Source organism: Dermacentor variabilis, chromosome 1 (assembly GCF_050947875.1).
Source record: "Dermacentor variabilis isolate Ectoservices chromosome 1, ASM5094787v1, whole genome shotgun sequence".
In the NCBI taxonomy this organism is placed as follows: domain Eukaryota; kingdom Metazoa; phylum Arthropoda; class Arachnida; order Ixodida; family Ixodidae; genus Dermacentor; species Dermacentor variabilis.
In genome coordinates this window covers 213316141-213342868 of record NC_134568.1, presented here as the reverse complement: position 1 = coordinate 213342868, position 26728 = coordinate 213316141, and the positions used below count along the sequence as shown (strand labels likewise).

The window sequence follows — 26728 nt, the reverse complement described above, 5'->3', positions numbered from 1 at the left end:
TTACCTTGTGCCAAAAGCCAGAGCCGTTATCCGTGCAAGTTGCCAGAACAAAACGAGATCACCCGGGCACCCAGTCAAAACGTAAGAAAAGGCAGTCTCTGGCCTCCGACCCTTTGTACAGGACAGCAGTACACACGCTAGTTGCTGCCGAAAGAAGTTTAAAAAAATATTGCTTCCGAGTTCTTCCTAATGTTTGTTCACAATATCACTCAAGCTGAGACTTCTAGTACGCTGAAGTGTTATTTGCCATTTCCAATAGGGTGGATGTTATAAACGTAAATACAAGGCACCATACACTTCAGTGTCATCTTTTGGCGCTGAGACAGGGCTGCTTGTGCTCTTTTGAACGCCAGCGGTCCGTGAGTTCTGCGGTGCAGGTTTTGCGTAGCTTCGAGAGATGGCGCCACCCTGTGTGCCGCCTCCTTCAGGCGTTTTCTTTTTCTAGCTGAGCAGCGTGCACATGGACCAGTGCGCAGTATGGCGTGGTGTGGTACGGTGTGGTTTGGTGGGGTGTGCCGTTGCGAACATGCATTACACCCGTTTTAAGATTGTGGCTAGTATTATCTCCAGCCAATCTGCTTTGCCGGCTGCCATTTCATGCTTACTCTGCTCTCAATTTCAGGACAGCCATGCATTTTTTTTTCATTTCTTGCCGGCGTTATCACCCGGAATAAATAAACTGACAAAAGGTACCTGGCTGAAAACATGCCAGCTCTGAGTTGCTTTCAATTTTCTACAAATTCATCATTTACAGCACACCATTCAGAGGTGTAATTAAATATTTGCTAATTTACCTTAATTAATAAATTGAATGACGTCACTAAAAATTGACTAGTGGCTGTTCCTTTCGACTGTGAACAACTTGCACTTGTTTGTGATCGCGTAAAATGGTCAGTCCGTCCTTTTTAGAAACGCGATGCATGATAGCTGGTACACTCTATATACACTCATTCTACTCTTGCGGCGGCTGCGTATGGCGCGGCTGAGCGCGGTCGAGAATGCCGTATCTTGAAAGCAATCTGCGATGTGTAGAGTCTAGGTGCGCCGAGGGCTGATTGCTTCGTGTGCGTTGTGTTCTCGCCGCTTAGTTCGTGTTGAAGCGAGAGGCAGCACGAATGTCAATTCTCTCGCTGCTGCTGCCGCTCCTCCTCACGCCACCATTCTGACAGTGAGTTTACACGGTGATGAAGTGAGATGTGTTTGTTTGCCTCTGCGCGCGTGACACCATGCTTGTTAATTTAGTCAGTAGACGAATGTTTGCGAGTTTATACGACCTGTAAAACGACTATCCTGACTTTGTGTAGCAGCCTAATAATTTGCTATCGCCATCGATGCTTCGCCTTTCGGGCGAAACTGCGACTATATTAATTTGTGTATTTATTTATTTAAAATATCCTCAAGGTACACACAATACGTTATGGAGGGAAGGAACAAAAACATGCTAGAATACGACATAAAAACATAGAATTGAAAAATTATACAGTTGGAAGGCTACGATAAAAGCACAAGAAGCTTTAACATCAGTCGAATAAAGAAAAAAGCAGTCTGTAGCACAGAAAATGATTCGCTGGAAGGCACTTAGACGAAAGAGCAAAAAAAGTAAATAAACAGCGCGACATCACTAGTTCATGTCAACTAAAGCACTTTTGAAGAGAAGGGATATCACTTATGTCCACTATTGACTCCGGAAGGTTATTGCATTCGAGAGCGGTCTTGAGAAGAAATGACTGTGAGCACGTGACAGTGTTATAGGAGTGTGCCTTGACTTTATTACAATGATCTTGACGAGCAGATTTAAGTGGTGATGCATGGATCATGAGAGAGCGGAGGGATGCGTTATGACAGTACGTTTTACGAAAGAGGCAAATTCGAGTTTGCTTCCGGCGAACAGCTAGTAAAATGGGATGGTAAGAGAGGTTTTAATTTGCGTTACGCTAGCTTTGCGATCGTAGATTGCTAATATAAAACGGACAGAACGATTTTGGATGCCTTCGACTGCATCAGCTAATATCGAGTGATCCGAATCCCAAACCGATTATGCATACCCTAGCTGACGACGAACATAAGTAATTTTAATGCGGACGGTCCGAGGAAAAATGTCGCCTTAAGTATCCCAGAGTACGGTTAGCTTTAGATATTATGTATTCGACATGATGTTTCTATGACAGTTTGTTAGTCATGTGGACGCAAAGTTAGAGGTACGATGTAACAGGTTGGAGAGAAAGATAATTCAATGCACAGGAAATTGAAACACTGACAATAGACCGCATGTGTTTGGCCCTATTGGGCAGTTCTGTTCGCTGGTGTTCATTCTGCTGAAATCCACATGCGAAACAAGAGGTCTGACCTGTGTGGGTGCGATCCTTGTGTTCTTTCGACAATATATTTCCTACTAATGCAAACTTATCACCTCCGAAAACCTGGAGCTGTCGCTTGGACAAGTATACACGGAAAGTTTGTTTTCCCTGCCATCTCATCCTTTATTTGTGCAGCAGTGTTCTGTCGGAGGGATAAGTGTTCTGCGTTCGTTCAATGGCACAGCGCATGCGCTCACGATTGGTGTCCCGGTCAAGCTGCGTGTAAATTTTTGCAGTTTTGCTTTTCTTAAAGCCTTGGGCTTCCTTTGTATACAATATGCCATATCCCATACAGGGAGGGTCCCATACGGTATCTCACAGAGGATGCCTGACGTTAGCCCATCCAATTCACTAAATATTGTTTTATACACTGCTGGGCATCGGAGCTGACATCGGCAGATAACTGGATAAAACGCACGCATGCACGCACGAACACACGTAATTGCCTTGGCTTAATTAACCTAGATTAAACAGGTTAGGGAAAGTGCACCACTTATTTCAAACTTAATCTGCTTGCGATTACACATGATCGTTACCTCCTAGATAAATAAATGCTTCGATATTTGTGATAGAAATATAATCCATCAAGCTCGCAGTACTGCCTCACGTCGAAATTTGTATGAGCCAGATATTCGACGAACCGTAAAAAAAAAGTTATTAATACGAAAGCGTCAAATGGCCCATTGGGCGAAAAAGCCGGTGTCTGTCGTCTGTAGCATCGAAACAGCACCTAAACTCGCATTGCCATTGGCTGCGACGCCACGTCACGAGTTGCGCCTCGACGGAGCAGAGCGGGTCAAAGGGAATACCTGCAGCGGCGATGGCATGCCAGGCGTTGCGAGAGGGGAGAGGGCATTCGCCGCGACGCCACGTCACGCTCGCTCTCGTTCTCGGCACGAGCACTCCTCGACGCCGCAGAGCTAATGTCTTCTAGATAGCAGGCCTGCGCACGCTGCTTCATGATGTCATGCTACTTGTACCTGAAATTTCACTGTCAAACTCGCCGTGACGAAAGCGGTGACGTCAAAATCACCGCGGCCTACTAGCGAGCATCCCTATTATATTCTGTGGTAGTCGGGCAAGGTAGAATGACGTCATGGGTCGAAGTGCACAGGCATTATGCTGTCTAGGAGGCGTTGGCAGAGCGGAAAAAAAGGGTAGACCTGCTGAGGTCGTAGCACAACAGGAGAGAGGGAATCGCCACGACGCCATAAGGAAAGAAATTCAACAAGAGGGGACACTCGGTGAAAATTGGCAACAGGAAACACGTCACGCATAGCGTTAATCCCATCCGTTAATTCACGGCTGCGCATGGGAAGTTCGCCTATTCGGCGACCCGTCTCTTTTGGATGTAGCCTGTTTGGTGGGCTCCCGGCCTTTTTTTTGCGTTCCTTCTGCATTTCCACACGGCACCACTGCACTATTGGACTACGGCAAGGTGAGGAATCTTGTTTGCCAGTCTGCGACGCATTTCAAGCAAATTTAGGCTTTCGGCACAAAACCGACACTTGTGACGCAGTTAGCGAAAAACAGCTCGGCCGTCCTGGCGTAGTTATATTGAGTTAATATCTCGTACTGGGAGATGTTTGCGACGCTTTGTATGGACCCCAACATTAATGTAACTTATTTCGGTAGTTTTTCGGCACGCTTGCCTCACCCGGCTTTGTGACGCAGTTAGCGAAAAGCAGCTCTGACGGTTTCACAGTACCGCATCTTACTGAGACAAGTTCGTGACTCTTTTCCTGACCCCCAACATTATTGTAATTAATTTCGGTACTTCTTAGGATACTTCCCAGGTACGCGCGCCGCGCCTGGCGTTATGCCGCAGTTAGCGAAAAAGCAGCTCGGCCCGGGAGAGGCAGGAAGTTTGGCGTCTACAGAACTTTAGTAGGGCAAGTTTGTGACGCTTTCTTTCACCCTGCGACACCATATACCTTCTTTCAGTGTTCACACTTCTCGAAAACGCGACAAGCGATTGCCAGTAATAATAACACGGGAACGTGTTGCTTGCGCCTGTAGGACGCGCAAAAGATGGCGCCGAGGAGCTCAAAAACCAAGATCTTGAAAATTCTGTCTTCTGAGCGTCTCAAAACAGGCTTTGAACCCACGCATTTGTCTTGAGTGCGATTAGAAGGAATTCTGCGAGCGTGTAACATCCTCTGGCTGAGAGCCTGTGTTCTGGCCACCTCTGTGTACTTTGCGTGCCATCGCGTCGGCTGAGGCCAAGTTGTTTTGGAAACCCGCAGTCACCCGTGTATTTGTGCTCTTAAAAGTGCAGGAAATAATGGCCGGGGACGGGGAAGTGCTTGAAAATCAGATGTTTTCTTCATATTTTATGGCATTGTTTGGGAGAAGTCTATTTCCTACAAAATGCACATAAAAGTAAATTTATTTGTAATGCCGCCCATTCACCACTTATGCACGTTTCGCCTCTAGACGCAGTATTCCTGTTAGGTCTATATATGAAAATGATACATGCTCGTAATTTACTTTTTTTTCAGCTAATGGCGTCTGGTGGAGCTTCGTACGGCAACTACTGCTGTTTACCTGGTGCCAGAATTTTGGATGAATGGACAAAAAACCCGGAACGAGCATATATATAGAGCAAAATAAACATTTCATCATTTCAGAAGACGTCTTGCGTTTACTTCAAGAAATTGCACGTGATACAGGTTCGATAGAGGCTTGTAAAAACGTGTGTTTCGTTCTCAAACTCAAATCGTTCGCAATAAGTTTTACTAAATAATACGATTCCGCGCCAAGGCCGCGCGTGGTTCAGCAGAAGCGAAAAACAATAATGCCGCGCCGATCAGCGGAGCCAGCGTGGCGTGTACCAGCTGGCGTTCAAAACGCACGCGCCCAAAATCGAAACCGGAAGGTGTTAATCCCATCCGCTTGGTGCGCTACAGTCATTTCGGCCGCTAGGCTCTATGAGAGTGTGCGCTCTTGTTGAATTTCTTTCTCAGTGGCCACGCGTGGATGGCATGCGGCGTGGGCACCGCAGGCTGCTGCTGCTTGGTGTAAGCTCGGGCAGCGCGTACTGTTATGGCACATTACTCGCTGCGCAAAATTCGAAGGACCGCTCAGCGCCGTTCATTTGGACATTAATGCTGTTGCATTCACAACTTAGAGGAACTCTTCGGAATTTTTTTACGGACATAGTACGGTGCTAACGTTCGTAATAAACAGGCAGTCGTTCCTTTATAAAATATACGGACGTAACAGACGTAAAAAAAAAGTGGAATTTTGCTACGTCGCACGGACGTCTCCTTCATTATTATGTGAAATGAAGAAAATATGTTTTTCTAACACGGACCCTCTTTCTGTATGAATGGAAACTATAACTATGTCCGTTTCGTGATGGCACGCATGGAACGCACAGCAAGTGTCATCCTTGCCAAGCCGTGCGAATGCATGAAATGTATACAGTTATATACAGGTCAAGTAACATAGAACTGAAAATGTCGCGGTAATCCTACCGCTAATGTCAAGAACTGCCAGTCATACAATTTTGATATGCAGCAAATATATACACCTAAAAACCGTGTAAAAATAACTAAAAACACGATAAGATGGAAAATTTTCACTTCAATTTTTTTTTAGTGGGAACAACCGACTCTTTCATTTAAAATGTATTTTGCCTGTTTACGATGAAAGGCAATTTTCACTGATGTTAGCAGAACTAGACATGAATTTCGTCCGAAGTAAATACTAGCGCGCGAAATAATTTTTTGTCACTATTTTGAATGAACAGTTGGGTGCAACTTCACCGCCCAAATAAGTGAGGCCAAAAGATCTCATACTCCAAGCCAATTAGCCTTAATTTCTGCAAGAAATTACAGCTGTTCAACGGGCCAGTCAATGCCATTCGGAACATGGCTATATATAGGCTTGATTCTTGGTTTATGCCTGAAGCGCCCGGTGTCTTGTTGTTTCTCATACGTTCTATGCAGCGTTCTTATCGGCACTTGTATGTTATGCTGCAAGCTCTTGAAACATATCCAGTGACTTGTGCCCATGTCTGTCTTGTTGATCTGTTTCGTAAATTGAGGAAGAAGTGAGCATTAGTCGCTACAGAAAGGATACGTGATATAACCGACTTTCTATATTACGAATTGTACGTTTTTACCAGTTCGTTCGTTTCCTGATTACCGAGATGAGGGAGGCAACATTTTGCCAGCAGTGTTTTGCGCAATCCAAAGGTACAGTGCAAGAACGAGCTCCTAATATGAACAATGGTACGGGACATGGCTAAATGTAATGGCTACTATGCGCACATGGCACCCGTCCACGTCACGGTATAAAGGATAGGATCTCAGGCAAATTCAGGAAACCCTAGACACAGCCTCTAGCGGCCATTAGATATACTTCATAGTTACGCCTGCGTGCGCAAAACTTATTGTACCAAATGTACCCGCCTGGCCAATTATTTCAGCAGTAATAATGTACTACTGCAGATTGCGTAGCTAGTAAAACAGGTTTAGAAATATAAAAATCAAACAGTAAAAATGCCATTCTCTGTGTCACATCATTTTCGTATAGCAAGGGGTTCCATATACGCTGACCCGAGTCTGGCGAAGCTCGGAATCTCCTAAGCTCTGGTGAACACTTTGAATAAGCACTGGACAATGAATTACGAGCACGCGGTGCTCTTTTATTTGATTCCCTGCAACATGTCGCACATTGCTCCATGGGCAGTGCTGGCTGCTATAGGCAAGTCTGCGTCTTTGTCCGTGCTATATTTAGATGGCGGAACTCGAATTCCTTGCCGAAAGACGAACAGTTTCACGTCTAAAATTTTAACGTTATTGTATTTGGGCAAGCTGGGAATCAGTCACAGGATTGCATAGTCAAATATATCGGTCGAGCATCGCGTCACAAAGATAGCCAGAACATCTGACCTTTATCTGCAAGAAGTAACTTATTCAAATATTCATTCACCCTGCGAACATTCGCACAGTGGAATTCATCACCCCGAACTTCGCCGCTGTTAGATATCACCGTATGATTTGTTACTGTTTTACTTCAACTGCATTTATTGTACACTCTCTCCTGCTTCATTCCATTGTCCGCAGCAGTGTGCAAAAAATTCAATAACTTATTTCGTTCCACTAGGTTGTTCATGCGCTTGAGATAAAACGCTTCGCCTTGTTTACTGCGACGCAAAATTTTATAATCAAACATGAGCAAGCGCGTCACTGGCAAGTTTTGCGCATGCATTAGGTTTTTTTTCTCTCGTCATGAGTTCCATGCAAAAGGAAAGGTATGCGTCGTCAAGCTTACATCAAAGCAGCGGCTTTTTCTAAATATCGCGCAAGAGATAATACGCGGATTCTCCCTCGCCCGTCCGAAGTGTTTTCAGTGCTCCGAGCGTTTACGTGTCGAGCGCAGCAATTTATTTCAACGCGTTCCCTCCATGCATTGCACATTACAAACAGGGACTCTTGTCAAAAGCTGCATCGGTAAAGCAGCTATTCCAACAGAGCAATGGTAGACGCACCCATGTTGCGATGCGAAAGCATTTGCAAAGAACCGCGTGCAATAAAGCCCAGGGGAACGAGAAAAAAATGCGAAATAAAAAAAACGGCGTGCATACGGCGCACGGCACAAGAGGCAGAACGTTTGAAGGCAATCGGCCGAAGCGAGGCGTCAAGTGCCAGAAGACGAGCCGCCGTCCGAGGCCGCGCAGAAGACACGATGCGCGACACCACACGCGGGCAGCGTTCACGCGACAGGCGCATCAGAGTTGTAGCGGCGCCGTCCTACTCAAAGACGCCTCGTATAGGCGCGCATCATAATCTTCTCCCAGAGCACCGCTAATAACTGGAATATAAAGAGTCCGGCATTTCGACATTCCTCTTGGTATTTCTTAGGTTCTGAGTCAACATTGCTCACGCTAACTCTTGTTTGAAACTCACCTTGTGCGTCCGCGTTGTGGCGACAGTTAAAAGGACACGGAGTCCGAGCCGAAGACTTGGGCACGCACCCAAAAAACGCGACGACGGCGAATCTACTACCCGGCACAAATATTCCATGCGCAGTCGAAAGGCGGCCTCCAGCCAACATATATTGTCTCAGATCGTAGCGCAATACGGGAGATGAACACGAAGACCTGCCACCGCGCTGTTTGTTGTATGCGAGCATGATGGCCCTCGCTAAACTCTGGCGCTTTCATTTTACGGCGCTAGGCAGTTCATAGCTCGGCGTACGTGCATCGCTGTAACATAACGGCTGCTTGTAGTATCCCGCTCCAAGCGGCGGAAACGAAAATAGAATGAGGAAAAATTTTCTCGAGTTTGCGTGGGCTCGAACCAAGAGCGCCACGGCTGTGAAAGTGCTCTGCCACTAATCCACAACCGTATATTCTTTCTCTCGTTCATGGTATTTGTTACAGTCCGCAAAGTAACATTAACAAGTATCATCACCTGATAAACTACTGGCACTCCTAATGACAGAAGCAATGAAGCAATGATACTATCACCAGCAGGGTGTCGAACCGAAATATTTTAGGGTTTGGTTGGGGTTCGGGTTCACGCAATTCAGTTCGGTTCAGGTTCCGCTCCGGAGCTAAAACATTAACCATTGTCACTGGTTTGTAGATTCCTGAACAGGTTCGTTCGGGTGCAAACGGGTTCGAAGAAATAAAAAAAAAGATTTGCGTCCCTCTAGTTGAAAAACGCGCGATGCTTTTGAAGAAACATGCTTCTGAAGTTCCCTGAATCAGCTCTGTAAAACTACTGCAGACCATTTCTTTTTCATGGGCATAAATTTGAAAAAAGAAGTTATCACAAAAATTATGCGCCCTGCGTAGTTGCATCTTCAGTTCGGAATTTACAAAATCAGTGGGCTTCGTGGTACCCAGCGTTTTCATGCGATGCTTTCCGCGTTACGGCTCTACCAAATTTTCTTCTTTATTGAACTCTTGAACTTGCTTGTGGTCGTTACTCGCACTACAGATAATGAAGCGAAAAACTTAATCTATTGTTAACTACCCATGTATTTTGTGTTCATATTATTTTTTAAAAAGGCGGCACCTAGTTCTATGGGAACACGTAATGGCATATTACGACGCTATGGTGGGCTAGTTGGTGAATGTTCATAGCTAAAACCCGAGGACAAAAACACGACTGGATGAGAGAGGAGACAGAAAGCTGAGCTAGTTGGTAAGGATTCATTATGCAAAAAAGAGGTGAGGCGTGCAGACAGGACACAAGAGTATAGAAGTGGACAACACGAACGCCGACTATATACCATTCCTGAGCTTGCGCAGATGAGTTTTGTGTCTTCTTTCTTTTTTCGCCTCAGTGCTCCCTTCCGTTGATAGTCGGCGTTCGTGTTGTCTACTTCTCTACTCTTGTGTCCTGTCTGCACACCTCACCTCTTTTTTGCATAATGAGAGAACCGAGTGGACATGGGCTCGACACCCGACTATGTGCATTCCGCATCAGTTGTGCGGAATGCACCTGCGGTGGTTAGTAGGAGTGTGCGTGTTTGGATGTGGGAGCTTAGAAGGGAGCTGAGAGGTCAGAAATCTTGGCCATCATACGGGTGATGCATATGATATCAAGGGCAGATGTCAACTTGGTGTATAGAGCAACGCACTTTGAAACACTTTTGAAATCAAGAGATACGAGTAAAGCGTGTAGATTTTTATCTTTAATTTCGTCGAGTGTTTTACAGAGCGCGTATAATGCGCGGGTCGCACGTTTTCCATGTGTAAAAACAAATTGTTTAGGATGACGTGTAAGTATTATCGACGGAAATTTGGAAAGTCGTTTTACAATTTTTCCTGGATTAATTGCAAGATCAATACCAGTATGATAAGGCTCAATAGGGTGGTCGGTTAGGTTTTGCAATGAAGAACATTCGATCTTTTCGCCAAGAAATAAGGAAGTGAATTAGTTTTAAAGAAGAATGAAATATGAAAAGGTATTATGTCGGGTACATTTCGGGTAACTTGTCGGGTAATATGTCGGGCCTGCAGAGTCTCATCCAAAGCGACCCTGGGCCTATAGCCTGTGGTCGAACTGGTTCGGAATGGTTCCTGTAAAAAGCTACGGCTCGGTTTCAATTCCAAGACGGTGAAAAATACATCGGTTCGGTTCCGGCTCGGCTGAAAATAATAACGGTTCAGCTCCGGTTTTCGGTTCAGTCCTTGTGGGTTTGACACCCTAATCACGAGATATGCATACTAGCAACGTTCACAGTGCCAGAAAATATAACACAAACTCAAGAGCCACCACAAAACAGGCCATTCATATTTGCAGGGCGTTCTTTAGGATTATACTCTTTCACTAGAAAGTTGTCAAGGATAAGCAACTAAAGAAAAGGGGGTAAAACTCACATTCATCATAAATCTATTATGTGGGCAGCAATTCCAGCGAAATGCATTCTCGGGGAAACGATCGTTTCTGTTTTGTGGTCCAGCGTGCGCGCTTTTCGCCACCTGTGCATTTTCATAGGAAAAAACTTCAACCGGTACACCATGAAAGTTGGCAACAGGTGTCACTCAGTGTCGAGATTGATATTTTTCACCTCCTTTTTATCGTTCATTATACACCGGTATTCCAGGTCACGATGTTCTTAAGCGAGGTTGGAAAGTGCATATTTCTCGTAACTCAAAAACATTCCTTTACAAACTCCATTATAAACTCTAGTGGTGAAAGTGTGGTTGCAAAGGGTAAATTATTTTCGTTTTCTTTCTGTGAATTCCGTGTATGTGATGCACTGGATACAAATGAACATTGTTTGATTAGCTGCAGACATGTCACCCTGCGTTGGAATATTTTTCTGTGAACCCTGAAAAAAGCCTAACGCAAACCGATATCGCAGGTAATTTCTTTGTAAACCAAGGTTTACGACATCACGCTCAATTGAGGGGGCTTCTTAGGTAATACCCGTAGAGGGCAGACGCTATTCTTGCAACCAAGAATAACAAATATGCCTTCTTTCAAGCCTAGGTTACCGGACACACACCTCAGGCCATCGAACCGCTTGACTGAGGACCACTAGGTGGAAACTCTTCGAATAGCTGTAGGGAACCATTCTTGTACCTGGCGACAGCGACAGTGAAATCACAGTGACAGCGGCCGCAGCGAAGCAGAGCGAGCAGCCAAAAGGGGTGCTCAAATAAAGCACCCCTTCTGTCTGATGGTCTGCAAGTAAATTTCGCAGCAAGCAGTTTTATCCTAGTCTCTGGCAAAGATTGACACTTTGTGCTTGCTGTCATTGGAATTACTTAGCGCGGTCATTGACTCGGGGCTGCGGAGTCGGTCTTCTTTTTTTCGCGAGTTTGAGCTTGCGCTTGAGCTGGAGTTCCTGTGTTATTTAAGCTTAACCACAAGCTTCCCGCAAATATTGTGGGCTTACGGCGCTCTTGGCCACACAAAAGTATGTCCGTTGCAAATTTTCGTCGCTATAATCAGGAACCACCGCAGAAATGGACGGTATTTAGTGGCTCCAAGTCATACAGGACAGTCTTTAGTGACTTCAGTGCATACAAAGCCCTATGCACCACGGACCCAGTGAACAAATGGCCTCAGAAATTCGACAGATATATCATCGCAGCCATAACAAGGGGGGGGGGGGGGGTTCAACATAATATTTCAATGGCTTCCAGGACATTGCAACATCAGCGGGAATGACCACGCCGACGAAGCCGCCCAATCTGCACATAAAAGTGGTCAATGTGTCTTGATTCCGTTTTTGCGAACAGAAGCTGCGGCTGGGCTGTAATTGATGCCCCGTGAATGTACTTTGCTCCTGTAGGACTCGAACGTTTTCACCATTTGTCGCTTGCGTTCGTTGTCTCCGGATATACGGATGCATCTACAGCCTGGGTTACCATGCCGCGAACAGACCATGCTGTGCCGTCTGTGGCTAGGCGTTGCATTTACGAACTCTTATGCTTTCCTTATTGGAATGGCCAACAGCCCCACGTGTGAAACATGCAGCAGCGATGAGACGCGCGCACACATTATCTGTGTCTTCCCGCGATATTGTGACCAGAGACAAGTGATATCTGGATAGTGCTGGACCAATTGGACAATCGTCCATTACCCGAACTAAAAGCTTTAGGTAAGTGCTCCCAAAGAATTTCCGCACCGAAGGCCTTACTCGCGTTACTGAGGTTCCTGCGGTCATATAGGCTTTAAGAACAGCACCCCTTATGCTCCCCTATAGTGTACGGGTTTGTTTGTGCACGCGTCTTTCTCTCTCTATCTCTGTCCCCCTTCCACTCTCTTTTTTTTTTCTTTTTATCCCTTCTTCTTCTTCTTATCATACGTCTGCCCCCCGTGCAGGGTAGCCAACCGGAACTACCTCTGGTTAATCTCCCTGCCTTTCTATGCATCCTTTCTCTCTTTTCATCCGATACGGACGGGCATTTTGAGCCAGCATCGTTCACATTCATTCAGACAGAGACAGATGACATGATTCGGGACAATCAGAACAGTCCTGTTTCCTCGGCAGCAGTACCTGATTGCCTACGTCGTGACCATATGAAGCCGTGACCGTTGCTAGATTAGTGGTAGTATCAGTCGGTGGGCGTTTTCAATTGCAACTCACCTGGTTCCTACCTGCGTTTGGCAATGAGGAATCAATTACGTCGTTCGCTATCACATTTTTTCTGGCAATGTGCGTCGTACGCCCGCCGTTCGCACGCACGCACATGGGCGTACACACAACTATATATATATATATATATATATATATATATATATATATATATATATATATATATATATATATATATAGAGCTAGCCAGCTAGAAGAGAGCGCGAGAGAGGATTTCACTAGTTCAGGCGTTGGCACGCGATGTGTCCTCCCTTTTTACATCGAGCAGCAGGTGCGTGCGAGGAACGTTCTAGCTGCAGGCATACATAACTTTCCGAGACTCGGACGCACGCCGAATTCGTGGCTTTCTGAATAGCCCCATTGTTATTAGTTTGTCACGCAGGAGCACTAGCTCCTTTTCCTCAGAGAAATATGTGTAATCGTTGTAAAAAATTGCTCGTCCGTGGAGGCAGCAGTCAGGTATAACAAAGTCTGCGTAGACTGAAATCAAGTCGAGCTAATATCAAGGCTCTGTGAAGTCCCATATGTTGTTTGACTTGTATCTAGTTCGGCATGATGAATGCGTTAGGAAGGAGAATTTATTAGAGGAAATACAGAGAGGTCGACCTAGGCTAGTGTTTTCTGGCCTGCTACTCTGCACAGGGGAGGTAAGAAAGAGGGCAGTGATAAAAGTCGATGATGATTAAAAGGAAGAAGGAATGCATATATACAGTCGGCGGGCAGAGGTCTGATGACCACAGATGCCGCGGAATTTTATTTTTCTTTGCAGCCTAGGCATGCAAGGGATGTAATAAATTAGTGTAGCCTACAGACCTGTTCGACCTATCTAAGGCATCAAGACAATTTCGCGTAGCACAGTTGGGCTAGAAGAAATTTATATTTCTTTACTGATGCTGCGGTTCCTAGACTTGCTCTCGGCTATGCAATAACCGTGTAACACACTGCTATATTTAGTCTCGTGTCTAGTCTGCTGCTGTGTAAATAGTGAATTCCTGCGCTGCTTTGTTAGTGACTCGTTCACTAACTATATACTTACTAGACTGCCTATGCTTAAGACGATTCACTCAGGCTTCACACTAAGATTATTTTTTTTGAATTTTCGTTTTTCACAGGTCATCAAAGAAGCGCTTCCAGCAGCAGATCTACGATTAAAATTACGACGCTATACATTTTCTTGCTTACTCAGTGAAGACATCCGTTTGCAAGGATATCAGATGTTTTGTAGAAAAAACAAGGTTTCAGGAAACTTTGTTTCTAAATTTATTCCGCTTCTTTCACCACGTTATCTGTCAAGGAACGTGCGATGATTTCGATCACAAACCGATACTTTCTTAAGCATTGAATTACTCAGTACAGCAATACACTAGACTGTGTACTTGCGTTGCAATGACTTGTGTATTATAGACTCACTCGTCATGCGATCACAAACATTTAGTTAGGGCTGTAAAATGACGATTAAGTAAGCTCTGGCCGCGAGTATTGGTCGTTGACCGTGCAGTGGACCTAACTACAAGGAAGGCTCTCGCTGAAGCGCTGATCAGCACTGAGGTTTAGAGTGCTCTTCATCTTGCGAATAATCTCATCATTTCGCTGGTGAGTGTCGCTCGATCGCCATCACGCTCGAGACGATCGGCGCAGTGATAGCCATTTGCAGGCAGCACTCGGGTAACAAGCGTTTTGGTGAATGTGAGCTCCGATTTGTTCCAAGGATCGCAAGACACCCTTACCGTCATTCTGGGCTGTTATTTGTGAGTGCGTGCGTGCGCGCGTGTGTTTACGAAATGCGTCATTGGGCGAAGACGGTTTGTTTTATTGTTTCAATTAGGCGTAGATCCTATGAGGAACATTTTTATTCTGCAGATTTATAATGCGTACCTTTATTGTGTACCAACTCACTGTACATTGAACGCGATAGTTTTCTAGTGCGGGCGTGGACAGCGAGCCTGCATGACAGCAGGCGCCACCATTGCTTCTCTGTCCAGGTGAACGCGACAGTTGAAGCGGCCCCCCGTCGCTTTAACGAGCGCCGCTTACTCTTCCAGAGCCTCGCCCTGGGTGCATCGGCGCTGCATCTGATTCAGGCCACCCGGTACCTGCTCAAGCATAGGCCCGGAGGAGACGGCGCTGACGCAGCTGATGAGGTCACTTGCGGCTTCGTGGTCGAGACGCGCATCGCCAAATTCAAGTCGAGGTACGTACCCTCAACGCCCGTGTTCTTTTTCCTGCATTTCAGCGCTTTCGATCATGATCGTGACTGACGGAATGTGCACTCGTGAGTCGTTGAAGATAACAACCATGGTTGGCAAGTGGCGGTGCATGTGCTGCACTGGGCCAAGCAACGTTGTAACGCAACGCCCCTGGAAACTCGGGGTAATGACGTCACGCAAGCGCACTGACTGCTCATAATTTCGTGGGCTGGAACGCAAGCAGCGACACTTAATTATCACGCGTTCGTTCTTTTTAAACTTAGTGGGGATGTTTTAAACTGAATTACATTATGGGGTGCTATGTCACCAACCACAGTCATGGCTGTGATAAGGGGGGGGCAATGAATCATTATGAGTGGAGGCGAATGTACAGAGGATTATGAAACATTACGATGCACTTTTAACACTTCAACACTCTGACCCAAATGTGATCGATCAATCACCCTCACGACACGACTCACGCCTCGTGCGACCTATGAGATCAAAGGCATGCTGACCACGCTCGCTAAGAGCGTGTAGCAGTTACAGCAAGGCTTAGCACAGGTGCAAGTCGCCCTAGGAGACCCGAAGAGACGCCTAGGATCGCTGGCCGATCGCATGGACGCCCCGGAGCATCTGGTGATCCCAAATAATGCGTCCGCAACTCCGATGCAGGTCGTTGTTCCGAACGCGTCGGGGACTATAATCAGGGCTACGAGCACATCGGCGCGTCAGAGTGGGGGGCATTTTTTACGTGCACCTGTGCTTAGAGCGGGCACCACAGAAAATTTGTCTAATCATGGATAGTTCCAAAGAGGAGTTTAGAATTTGGCAATGTAACTGCAGGGGGTACTCCAATAAGAGGGCTCCGTTGCAGCAATATTTTAAATCGCTAGCCAACAAACCACAGGTAATATCATTACAGGAAACTCTCGTCTCTGCCGCATCCCTCTCTGGTTATCGGACCGTCTCCGTGCAGCCCGGAGGTCGGGGAGTATGAACGTTAGTTGACAGGAGGCTTACACACTTGTCTCACGACCTGAAGCTGGTGAGTTGCAAGGTTGAATACGTCATGGCGTAGGTTCTGATCCACACGAGACAACGCAACCAGCGGAGAAACAGCGTGTTTATTCTCAACATCTACAGCAATCCTAGAGACTCGCGACAGCAGTTCAATACGATACTCAAGAAGTGCGTCGACCTGGCCGGCACCCATCCCCTGGTCGTCGTTGGGGATTTCAACGCACCGTACGGAGTGTGGAGGTACGTCTACGACACGAGCAAGGGCCGAGGTGTGTGGCAGAACGCCAACGAAGTGGACCTCACGCTCATCACGGACAAGGCGTTCCCCACCCGAATCGGCAACTCGATGAGCCGGGACACCACCCCCGATCTGGCGTTCGTGAAGAACATCGAGGAGTCCGAGTGGAGTAACACCGCAATGAATTTTGGTAGCGACCATTACGTGCTCGAGACCCGCTTCGAAGTCGCCCGAAGTAAATCCAGAGAGTTCACCGTCACAGACCTTTTTCGCAAGCTCCGCGGCAACGACAGCGCACCCGTCCGTAAAGACCTGGAAGATTGGTGCTAGCGAATCAAGAGTGACGCCGAGTCATCCACTATCGTCAGCGACCTGGAGGTAGAGAAGATGGACAGCAGGCTAGCTCATCTGCTCGAGGTCAAGCAGGCGCGGCTTCTCCGATGCAAGGGACAAATATTTAACCGAAGATCGAGGAAAAAGATCTCCGAGCTTAACAAGGCCATCGAAGGTCACGACGAACCCTGAGGTGGCCGAGCAAGTGGCTATTGCACTCGCCATACAAGACGGTCGGAGAGAAGCGGTGTATAGCGATTCGAAAGTGGCTGTTAGGGCATTCCAGAAAGGCCAGGTAGCCCGGCAGGTAATTCAAATTCTGAAAGGTGCCAAACACGGCGACACCTCTATACACTCTATCCTTTGGTTCCCTGCCTACGTCGGGGCGATTGAGGGGGTTCCTCTGAACCTCAACGAGTCTGCCCACGAGGCTGCGCGTGGCTTTACCGACCGCGCTGCCCTCGGATCGGGCAACTATCCCCCCGGACACAGAGACGCTCGTATCACGCACGATGAACTTACTAAATGCTTTTACTTAGAGAGAAGGACTTTCCCGCCTCCTCACTCCAAGCTAAGCAGGCCGCAGGCGGTCACGCTCAGACTCTTGCAAACGAACTCCTACCCACATCCGGCAACCCTTAACAATACATATCCCGAGATTTACCGAAATTGTTCTTGCGTGTCCTGTGGTGAGGTTGCTACTTTGCCTCATATGCTCTGGGAGTGCGGGTCGCTGGTCCCGAAGTTCACTAAGGAAGAGTGGGACGCCCTCCTGCGAATCCCTGTCTTTGAGGACCAAATCCTGGCCATCCAGCGCGCCTGCGATGGGGCCGGCAGCCTAGATCTGTCAGTCCCGTCGTGGGATTAGCCGGGTGCGCGTTTATCGCGTTTTGCTGGACCCAATAAAAGTTTACTCACTCACTCACTCACTCACTCACTCACTCACTCACTCACTCACTCACTCACTCACTCACTCACTCACTCACTCACTCACTCACTCACTCACTCACTCACTCACTCACTCACTCACTCACTCACTCACTCACTCACTCACTCACGACTCATGCAACCGCAAAAACCTCCGGCTACTGAATCAATCCGGCGAGCAGCTTCAAGCTTTCCCTCTCCGCGCCTCAGCTATGTGAGAGACCCTCGTTACGTCGACTTGGCGAGACATCGACGCCACACCCGCAAAATACGGCAATGAAGCTAAATCTACAGGCTACACTTGAGCGACTGTAATGCGGTAGCATTATCAGGATTACACTTAGTGCAGGATGGGATCACGTTATAAACCACATTAAAACTCTTGCGAGTGTGTAGGATCGGCCTAGTTTACTGCAGTTTCCAGGATTGGCCCAGTTTTGGTTACACCAAACCGGAATAGGCCCACTTTGCGTGTAAGAAACCGACAGGAATCACTTTTTCGTGATCTTGTTTTACTTAACCTGGGAGAAAGAGTGGTCAGCGCCATTAATCGTGCCAACCTCTCCTTCCATTTTTTAGTAATATAGTAATAGAAAAAAAAAGCATTGCTTAAAAATAAACAAAAGGAAAGAAAGGAAATGGAAAGGCCCAAACAAGAAAGGGTGAGTGAGTGTAGGTTTTGGGAATACATAGGTCAATTCCTCTAATATAGGAAGCAACCGCTCCGAAAACTTATTCCAGAATCACCAGCCATTAAAAACAATCCTAACTTTTATAAACAATCCTAACTCCTAACTATTATTCTAAATCCTAATCCTAACTCCTTACTTTTATTATAAACAATCCTGACGTGCCAGTCAAGTCAATCAGAGAGGCGACAATGCACCAGCGCTCGGGCGTACGTATAGCTTTCTGTCCGTTCGGACGTCCCTAAATGGCGAAATTAAAGAAAAGTAAAAGAAAGAAAAAAGGTGAATTGATTGTGAGGGGGAACCATGCCATGCCTGCCTTCGATGACAAGGAAGACGGCGCGTGTTCTCACAGTAATTGGGTCAGTATGGTGTAAAGATCAACTCGCCATCCCGACCCTGCGAAGCTATTGAAAACCACTACTGCAACTGCTGAGGGAGTATGCAACGCTTTACTGTTTAATTCCTCCTCCGGCGCTTTATTCAGCCGCAGGAGAATGCATGTGGACGTGCGGGCTTCCCCTGTGCTGGAATTACGCGGCAATACGACTAGCGGCAGCGTGCCGCTGGTCAGTTGATAGGGTCACTGATTGGTTGAATTCAGTTGATAGGGTGGTTGTTTTATATATGAAAGGCTAGTGACGTTACTATCCACGTCGCAAGCTCCCGTCGCAGCGGCAGCTTGTGCAACAGTAATCTTTACCGGCAAGCCTATGCGGGGAGCTCTACGCGTTTCGCATTGTTAGCTGGAGCGCCTTTTCATTAATTACATGGTTTGGATGCTTGTTTTGGGCTTGTTCTTTATTGAAATGAATGCGGTGCTGTTCGTTGTATGCGTGATACCAAAGAATGTACGCACTTTTCGCTCCAATCGCGGAAGGTGCTTTCTCCGAGAGGACGACGCCGCGTAACATCCCGATCGACTAGAGGCTAACCGTTTCGCGGCAAAAAATGCAAAACATAGTGAATCGGAAGTGCTGTTTGTCGAAGGTGGAAATAGTAGAGCGTGAAAGAAACAATATGTGCTCCATTAGTATAGGATAAAGCTGTTCCTTCATTTTGTTTCAAGTTTAGCGGCTTATTCACGCGCGTGCATGTCCGTACGCAATAATTTTTCTAAAGTGTTCATACACACGGAAATTAAAACTGCATAATGGCGCAGATTTCTATATACACTATAGTATTCGTTAATTGAATTAAGGACGCAATAACTGAACGGCTCCTCCTTATATGATTTCATTTTGGTTGGTAACAAATTTATTTGTAGTCTTGCGGAGCTTTCGCCGACGGGGCCTTAGGTCTCCCACGTGGGGACGTCGAGGTGTTGCCTCGCCGCCGCCGCCTCGCGGGCCCGCTGGACGGCCCAGAGTTGACTTTGTTCGTTTATTACTTTTTGTTGTTCCTCTTTTCTTCAATTTTCGCAGAAAATGTTGGAATGCTTTTCGCCTGTTTACTTCTGCATTGCTTTCATGCAGAATACCAACCTTTCTTGTGTGTGTGTTGTGTGTATAAGACAGTAGAGTCTGCGATTACTTCCGCTGAAGAAAAAGAAATTACTTGCAACCTCTTGAAATCTTTGTAGCTCTCTCTCTCTCTCTGTCTTTTTCCCTTATCAATGCTACGGAAAGAGTAAATATAGAGAGCTTTAGGTCTCGCGCACCTAAAGTTAAGGACCGACAACCTCCAGACGTACAAAAGAAAGCAAAAAGGCATATGCAAGAGAACGCAAGCACGGCGTGGAGCTTTGGCTTACACAAGGACGCTTGGGTGAGCTATTTCTAAAACTTCCTAATAACACGCGCGCGGAAACAGCCGGTAGCCAGCTCCGTTGACTGCTCTCTGTCGTATTTCCTGCGCCTTGAGGCAAGCTTTCCCTCTTTTTTTCTTAGGCGCGGCACGGTTTGTGTATATATATATATATATATATATATATATATATATATATATATATATATATATATATATATATATATATATATATATATATATATATATATATATATATATATATATACAGGGTGTTTCAGCGAGTACTTTCAATTTTTTTTAACGATTGCCTGTGGCGGATAGCTCAATTCTATGAGCCGGTCCGGTCTACTCGAAGCGGCGGTCACTACTTGTACAAAAAATTGATATGAAAAATCAACTAATTAACAAGAATTAGCTAATTCACTTTTTAGCTAAATATATTATCACCCATATTGCAAGTTACAAATTCTAGCAGTGAACTTCACAAGGCGGATCCACTTAGAACGAATTCTCAGAACAACGCCAGTTTCGAGATATAAATTCCCGAACTTTGCGGAGAAATGCATTTGTGTACCAGTTGTGTGCTTCAGTGCACGAAACGACGTTGTGTTAACAAATTAACTGAAACTCCAATGCATTTCTCAGCAAAGTTCGGGAATTTATATCTCTAAACTTGAAAATTCGTTCCATGTGCCTTGCGAACTCCACGGCTAGAATTTATAAATTGCAATATGGGCCATAATGTAATTAGTTAGAAGCTGAATTCATGAATTTTTATTAATTAGTCGATTTTGCATCTCAATTTTTTGCGCAACAATTGTTCGCTGCTTCGCGTAGACCAGCTCATGAACTAGAATTGTGATATCTGCCACAGGCAACTTTGAAAGATTTTTGAGTGTTCACTGAAACACCTATATATATATATATATATATATATGTCTTGTTCGTTTTTTGCGGCATTCCTGCCTGTCCTCGAGTTACGAGGCTGGTTAAGTAATGAAACCCGTTTCTCAAAGCAAATAAGCAGTGCCGTTTGACGCACGGTCTCGTGTTTACGAACCATGAGTGCGTAAATGAAAGGGCTCAGAGGACACGCGAAGGCGCTGTTCTACGCCGCTACTTGTGGACGCGTGCATGCCGTACCATATTAACCTAATGACAACTGAACAACGTTTCGATAGAATATCGCAGTGTATATGTGGCCATATATGGGTATATGGGAGTCCTAAAAACCATGAGGAAAGGTGAAAAAAAAAACGTGGTGGTCGTTCGGAATCCGACGTCTGCACTAGGGATCATTCACACGTTCAGCTAAGTGCCACAGCACCAAAGAAACGAAAGCCGTAGACGCCGACGACAGATTGCGGTAAAACCAATGGTTTCAAATCGGTCATACACACATACTATTTCGTGGTTTTGACTGTGCGTGTAGCTCTCCTCATAGTTCGACGCTTGTGTAGCCGTGTTTGTGCATACTAGCCCCTGCGGCTGGCCTTATTAGAATACATATTTGTTTTAAGAAACAGAGCCACAACATTTTGAAAAAAGGGGAGCAGCGTTTGTTTCACATTATCTGCTTCTTTATAGTTCACCGTCTTCAAAAGTGCCTTCATTTGGCGATTTCATATGCAGTCATTAAGTAGCTTTGGGACTGGGGGGGGGGGGACCAAATGCAAAGATGAACAAGACTGCTGATAGGTGACGGACTTTCCGCGACAGCTGTCGGTGCCGGTGTTCTCACCTTGAAGATTATGGTCTTGCTTCGTAGTGCATTTTGATGTATTTGTATCTTCCTCTGTATGGCTATCTATATGCATACCTGCGCAAACCTGCGCACGTGTACCTACGTGAATCACACAACCGAACAATGAGTTCGGTTGGATACGTGCGCATGGGGAGGGAATCTCTTTTCACGTAGAACTTCTTTCACGAATAAAAAGAACCACGCTTCGTTTGAAGGAGGCGACCCAAACAAAGTATGGACAAAGCGCCTCTGTCTCTATCCTCCGACAACACGATAGGTGCCAGATGAAGGCCCACGCATTCTCTCATTCGCGAGAAACGAGGGCGAGTGTTCCGCCCAACCAGAAGTGAAGCAGTGGTCCACTGTACCTGTGCTGATGCTTCCGCCGAGCACATGTGCATGACAATAGCGGAATCTGGAGCAATGAGGGTCCGGAAAAGTCCTAATTGACAGACATTAGATGGAGGTTGGGGATAAACTTGGCATCCTATAGTGTTCCTCGCACTTTGGTCTTCTCTTGGCCGGTGTTCTTTAAAGAAAAGGAAGAAAAGGGAAGACGTATAGCTCTTTGTTGGATCAAGTATAATTGTAGAACTTTCCCGCATCTAACTTCGTCGGTCGAAAAGCGATCAATATGCTTCACCTCGCCTCACTTTTTTCTTTTCTTTTTTTCTTTTTTGCACGCAGGCCTCCACCCATCCCACCCGTGCCAGTGCGCATCGACTCATCAGCCCTGCAGACGCGCCGGGACTCTACCGCTGTGGCTTCTGTGGCCGTCCGCAGGGAGTCCACGGTCGTACCTTCGCGGAGAGAGTCCAGCGTCGCCTATCCAGAATACCTATAACCCTCCCTCCTTCACCACCTTTCACTGGAAGTGCCGTATCAACGGGCTTGCCATATCTGCGTGCACAAATCGACCGCCTCAACACGGACTGAGTGGCATACCCCGTAAATAGCCACTACTAGGGTATCCCGGGTGATTGTTTCTCCGGACGCTGGCAGTCTTACGGTGCTCCAGTGACTTCGGGCACATCACTAATCCCCTCTTTTTTAAGACTTCATCACGAGGGAGCTTTTGGGGGGGAGATATTGGGAAAGTACACAACGCCCTTACACAACACCCTTACTTAGGCTTTCAGAAAGAGGCAAACGCACACAATACACATCATATGCTGGCAAAGGTATTCCGAGGCAGTTGCTTTGCATTACCAGCAGAAAAGTTACGATGCTAGATTCAAGAATCACGAATTCAGCATGCATACCAACGTCCATGAAAGTCACCACCTTTGTGAACTCTGCACACCGCGGAAATAAGTCTGAATTGAACACCGTTGTGTGCCGCGTGAGACTGTAGCCTTCGGCGTTGCCAGAGTATTTGAAAGAGTTTAAAGGCTGCAAAGAGCATGGTGCTTATGTATTCTTTAAGGAATCAATAAGGTGGACAGGCGAACCAGTTGGTTGAATAGTTCAATAAAAGTTTTCAAGGTTATTGTTGGCACACATGGCCACGGAAATGGGCACATTTAGTGTGCAACAACTCATGAACAAGCCTACTATGCGACCGTCGTCTTCACTGTGCACTGTGTAGGTAATATTTTGGTGTCGAATTTGTTTCTCTTTGCCGTGTTTGCTGATGTTACAAGTAAGACAAAAACACCAGCCACACGGCAACGTTCGGCCACCACAGTATTTCTTCCATGACCTTTTTTTTTTTGCCTTTCTCTGTTCACTACGGCATGCTTTATAATGAGATCATGGTTTTGGAAAGTGAAACCCAACGAATTTTAATTGCCTATGCTCCTTTTTTCTCTTCCAAATACTTCATTACCTTTTTCACTATGACTACAGTAGCAAGATTTCCCTGTTTTCTTTTTTTTATTTGCAGTCAACTTCTGTGGATCTGAGATGCTCTAATGACTTGCTATAATGATTTCAACAGCAAAATATGAGTTTGCGGGAGCGCATGAGTCAGCTGTCTTAATGTGGCGAGCTGAATTTAAAAAAAAATGGAAAGTAGTCCCTCATTTATTCATTGCAATCCCCCCCCCCTTCCTTTTCGATGCGAAAGCATAAAATGGCCCATTGATCGAAAAACCGGCGTCTGTAGCAGCGAAATGGCACCTAAATTCCCACTGGCTGCGACGCCACATCAAAAGTGCGCTTCGGCGGAGCAGATCGGGCGAAACGGTGTTGCGTGAAGGGAGAGGGCATCGCCGCGACGCCACGTCACCAGCGCGCCACGACGGAGAGGATACGGCGACGCAACGCCACGGCGAGTGAGACGTCGTCAGCGAGGTATTCGCGTGACGCCTGCGTGTGGGTGCTGGTGTCTCGCTCTGGGAAGCCGGCGCGAGGTCCGTATCTCTCTCAATCCCAACTGGGCTTAGCTGCTGCGCGCGCCTGCCGGCCTTTGTTACCGCTACCCGCCGTGGTTGCTCAGTGGCTATGGTGTTGGGCTGCTGAGCACGAGGTCGCGGGATCGAATCCCGGCTACGGCGGCCGCATTTCGATGGGGGCGAAATGCGAAAACACCCGTGTGCTTAGATTTAGGTGCACGTTAAAGAACCCCAGGTGGTCAAAATTTCCGGAGTCCTCCACTACGGCGTGCCTCATAATCAGAAAGTGGTTTTGGCACGTAAAACCCCAAATATTATTATTATTATTGGTTACCGCTGCTGCTTCCTCGGTCTCTCACCACGCTGTGCGTCGGTGGCATGCGGCGTTGGGACCGCAGGCTGCTGCTGATTGCTGGCTCGGGCAGCACGTACCGCTTTGGTACATTACTCAGAGCGCAACTCGAAGTACCACTCAGCGGTGTTCACTTGCACATTAACGTTTTTGCATTCACAACTCATAAAATAGTGCTTAGGTGTACTCGGTTTCTATTTCCTTCATACCGCTGTTTTGAATGACTGCGTATAAGCGTTGGCTGGATGTGACAGGCTGAGTAGCCTGTCTGAAGTCTTTATGGAACACGTCTGTTCCTTTAGGCCACCGTCAAGGCAGCCCAAAAAATGTCTGGGTGTATATATATAGTGTGATCATTTTTAAGTTTTGCGGAATTTAAAAAATCGCCTGTTGCAGATAACGTAATTCTAGTCCCTGAGCTGGACTATTCCGAAAGGCGCATATTGCTTACACGGTAAATGAAAACGTAATCAACCAATTAACAAAGCCTCATTACCTATTTTCTTAATTAATTACTTCATTGCACATTGCAATTGATGAGTTGTAGCCGGTGAATTTGCAAGACACATCCACTTTGAATGAATTACCAGAATGACACAAGTTTGGAAATATGCGCCATCAAACTCGCCGTTAAACTGCACTGTTATTCCACTTTTTGACAAAACACTCTTTCAAGCATTGAAGCATAAGAATAACTAGAACGCCCATGTATTTCTTCCCCACACTTTGTGAAATACCTCGAAACTTGTGTCATCCTGGAAATTCATTTCAAGTGGATACTTCTTGCAGCTGTCACCGGCAAGAACTCATAAATTGCAAAGTGTGCCGTTAACTAACTAATTAAGACGTTAATAGTGGATTTTCGTTAATTAGTTGAATATGTGTTTCGGTTTCTAGTGATAGTAACGTCCACCTCTTCGAATAACGCAGGTCAAGGACAAGAATGGTGCAATCTGCCACAGGTGAGTTTTAAAGGTTTCGCAAAGCTTAAAGACGATCACCCCGTATTTGCATGGGAGTGATTCAGGGACTTTCTCTGTTGAAGAGTTGTGTAAGAGTCTAGGGTTGACGATTAATATGCAGAAGACAAATGTAATGTTCAATAGCCTGGTAATTAAACAAGACTTCATTATCACCAGTCAGCCTCTAGAGTACTTATATCTAGGTCATTTACTCACAAGGGATCCTGAGCATGAGAAGAAAATTTACAGAAGACTGAAAATGAGTTGGAACGCATACAGCAGGAATTACCAAATCCTGAATGGGCGCTAACCAATGTCGTTGAAAATAAAAGTATACAATCATTGCATTCTACTGTTGCTAGCATATGGGGCAGAAACTTGATTAACAAAGAAGCTCGAGAACAATGAGTGACGGAAGGAAAAATTCTAGATGTAACGCTAGCAGACAGGAAGAGAGCGGTGTGGATCAGGAAGCAAACGGGGATAGCCGATATCCTAGCTGATATTAAGAGAAAAAAGATGGAGCTGGGCTGGCCATATAATACGTAGGGCAGATAACCGGTGGGCAATTAGATCAATAAAGCTTCGACTGGGCCTAGTTGGTATGGCAGCGTTCTGCTTGCTGCGCTATACTGTTGATACGAAAGACAAAAAGAGAAAGACACACATGTGCGCAAACTTTCAACTGTTTAATATTCCCTAGTGCACGTCAAATACATACACGAAAGGTGAATAAATAAAAAGAAAACGAGATGAAAGACGGAAAAGAAGCCAATCCAGGGGCGCTATAACATAGAACTATTCCAAACTTTTCTATTCCAATTCTGCAATCAGCCCTCCGCGATTTGTCAAAAACTTTTTTGGACCACCCCCAGTTCACCTGTCTGTCATGCGACGTCACGAAAACCGCGATAGCTCACCATCTGATATGACGCGTACACACTGATTATACACCATCTGACCGAACAAGAGAAAAACAGTTATTTCTCATTCGACGCCTTTCGGGCTGTAGTTTTCGGGCTGCACCCACTTCACCTGCTTGTCACGCGACGTCACAAAACCGCAAAAACTCACTGCGTCAAAGGGACATGTACGCGTTAAAGATGCATTAATATGTCGAACAAAACTGAATTTTCTTCTCAATAGCCGCAGGCTGCTCCGTTCCGAAAGGAATAAAGGATGGCTGCCGCCGATTGCTCAGGCACTGGCTACTCGCATCTGCCGGACTGCATGGGTTTATTTGCGTGTAATAAAACT

The 26728-nt window shown here is 46.1% G+C and overlaps 1 protein-coding gene across 1 annotated transcript in view; it reads left to right on the top strand.

Annotated features, from left to right (window-relative positions):
• LOC142592682 (uncharacterized) overlaps positions 1–23845 on the top strand; it is a 207761-nt gene extending 183916 nt beyond the window's left edge. Inside the window, exons 5-6 of the mRNA XM_075704251.1 lie at positions 14915–15123; positions 22509–23845. Coding sequence (XP_075560366.1) covers positions 14915–15123; positions 22509–22665 — 366 coding nt within the window. The 3' untranslated portion in view covers positions 22666–23845. The remainder of the gene's footprint in view (positions 1–14914; positions 15124–22508) is intronic.
• The last annotated feature ends 2883 nt before the right edge of the window (positions 23846–26728 follow it).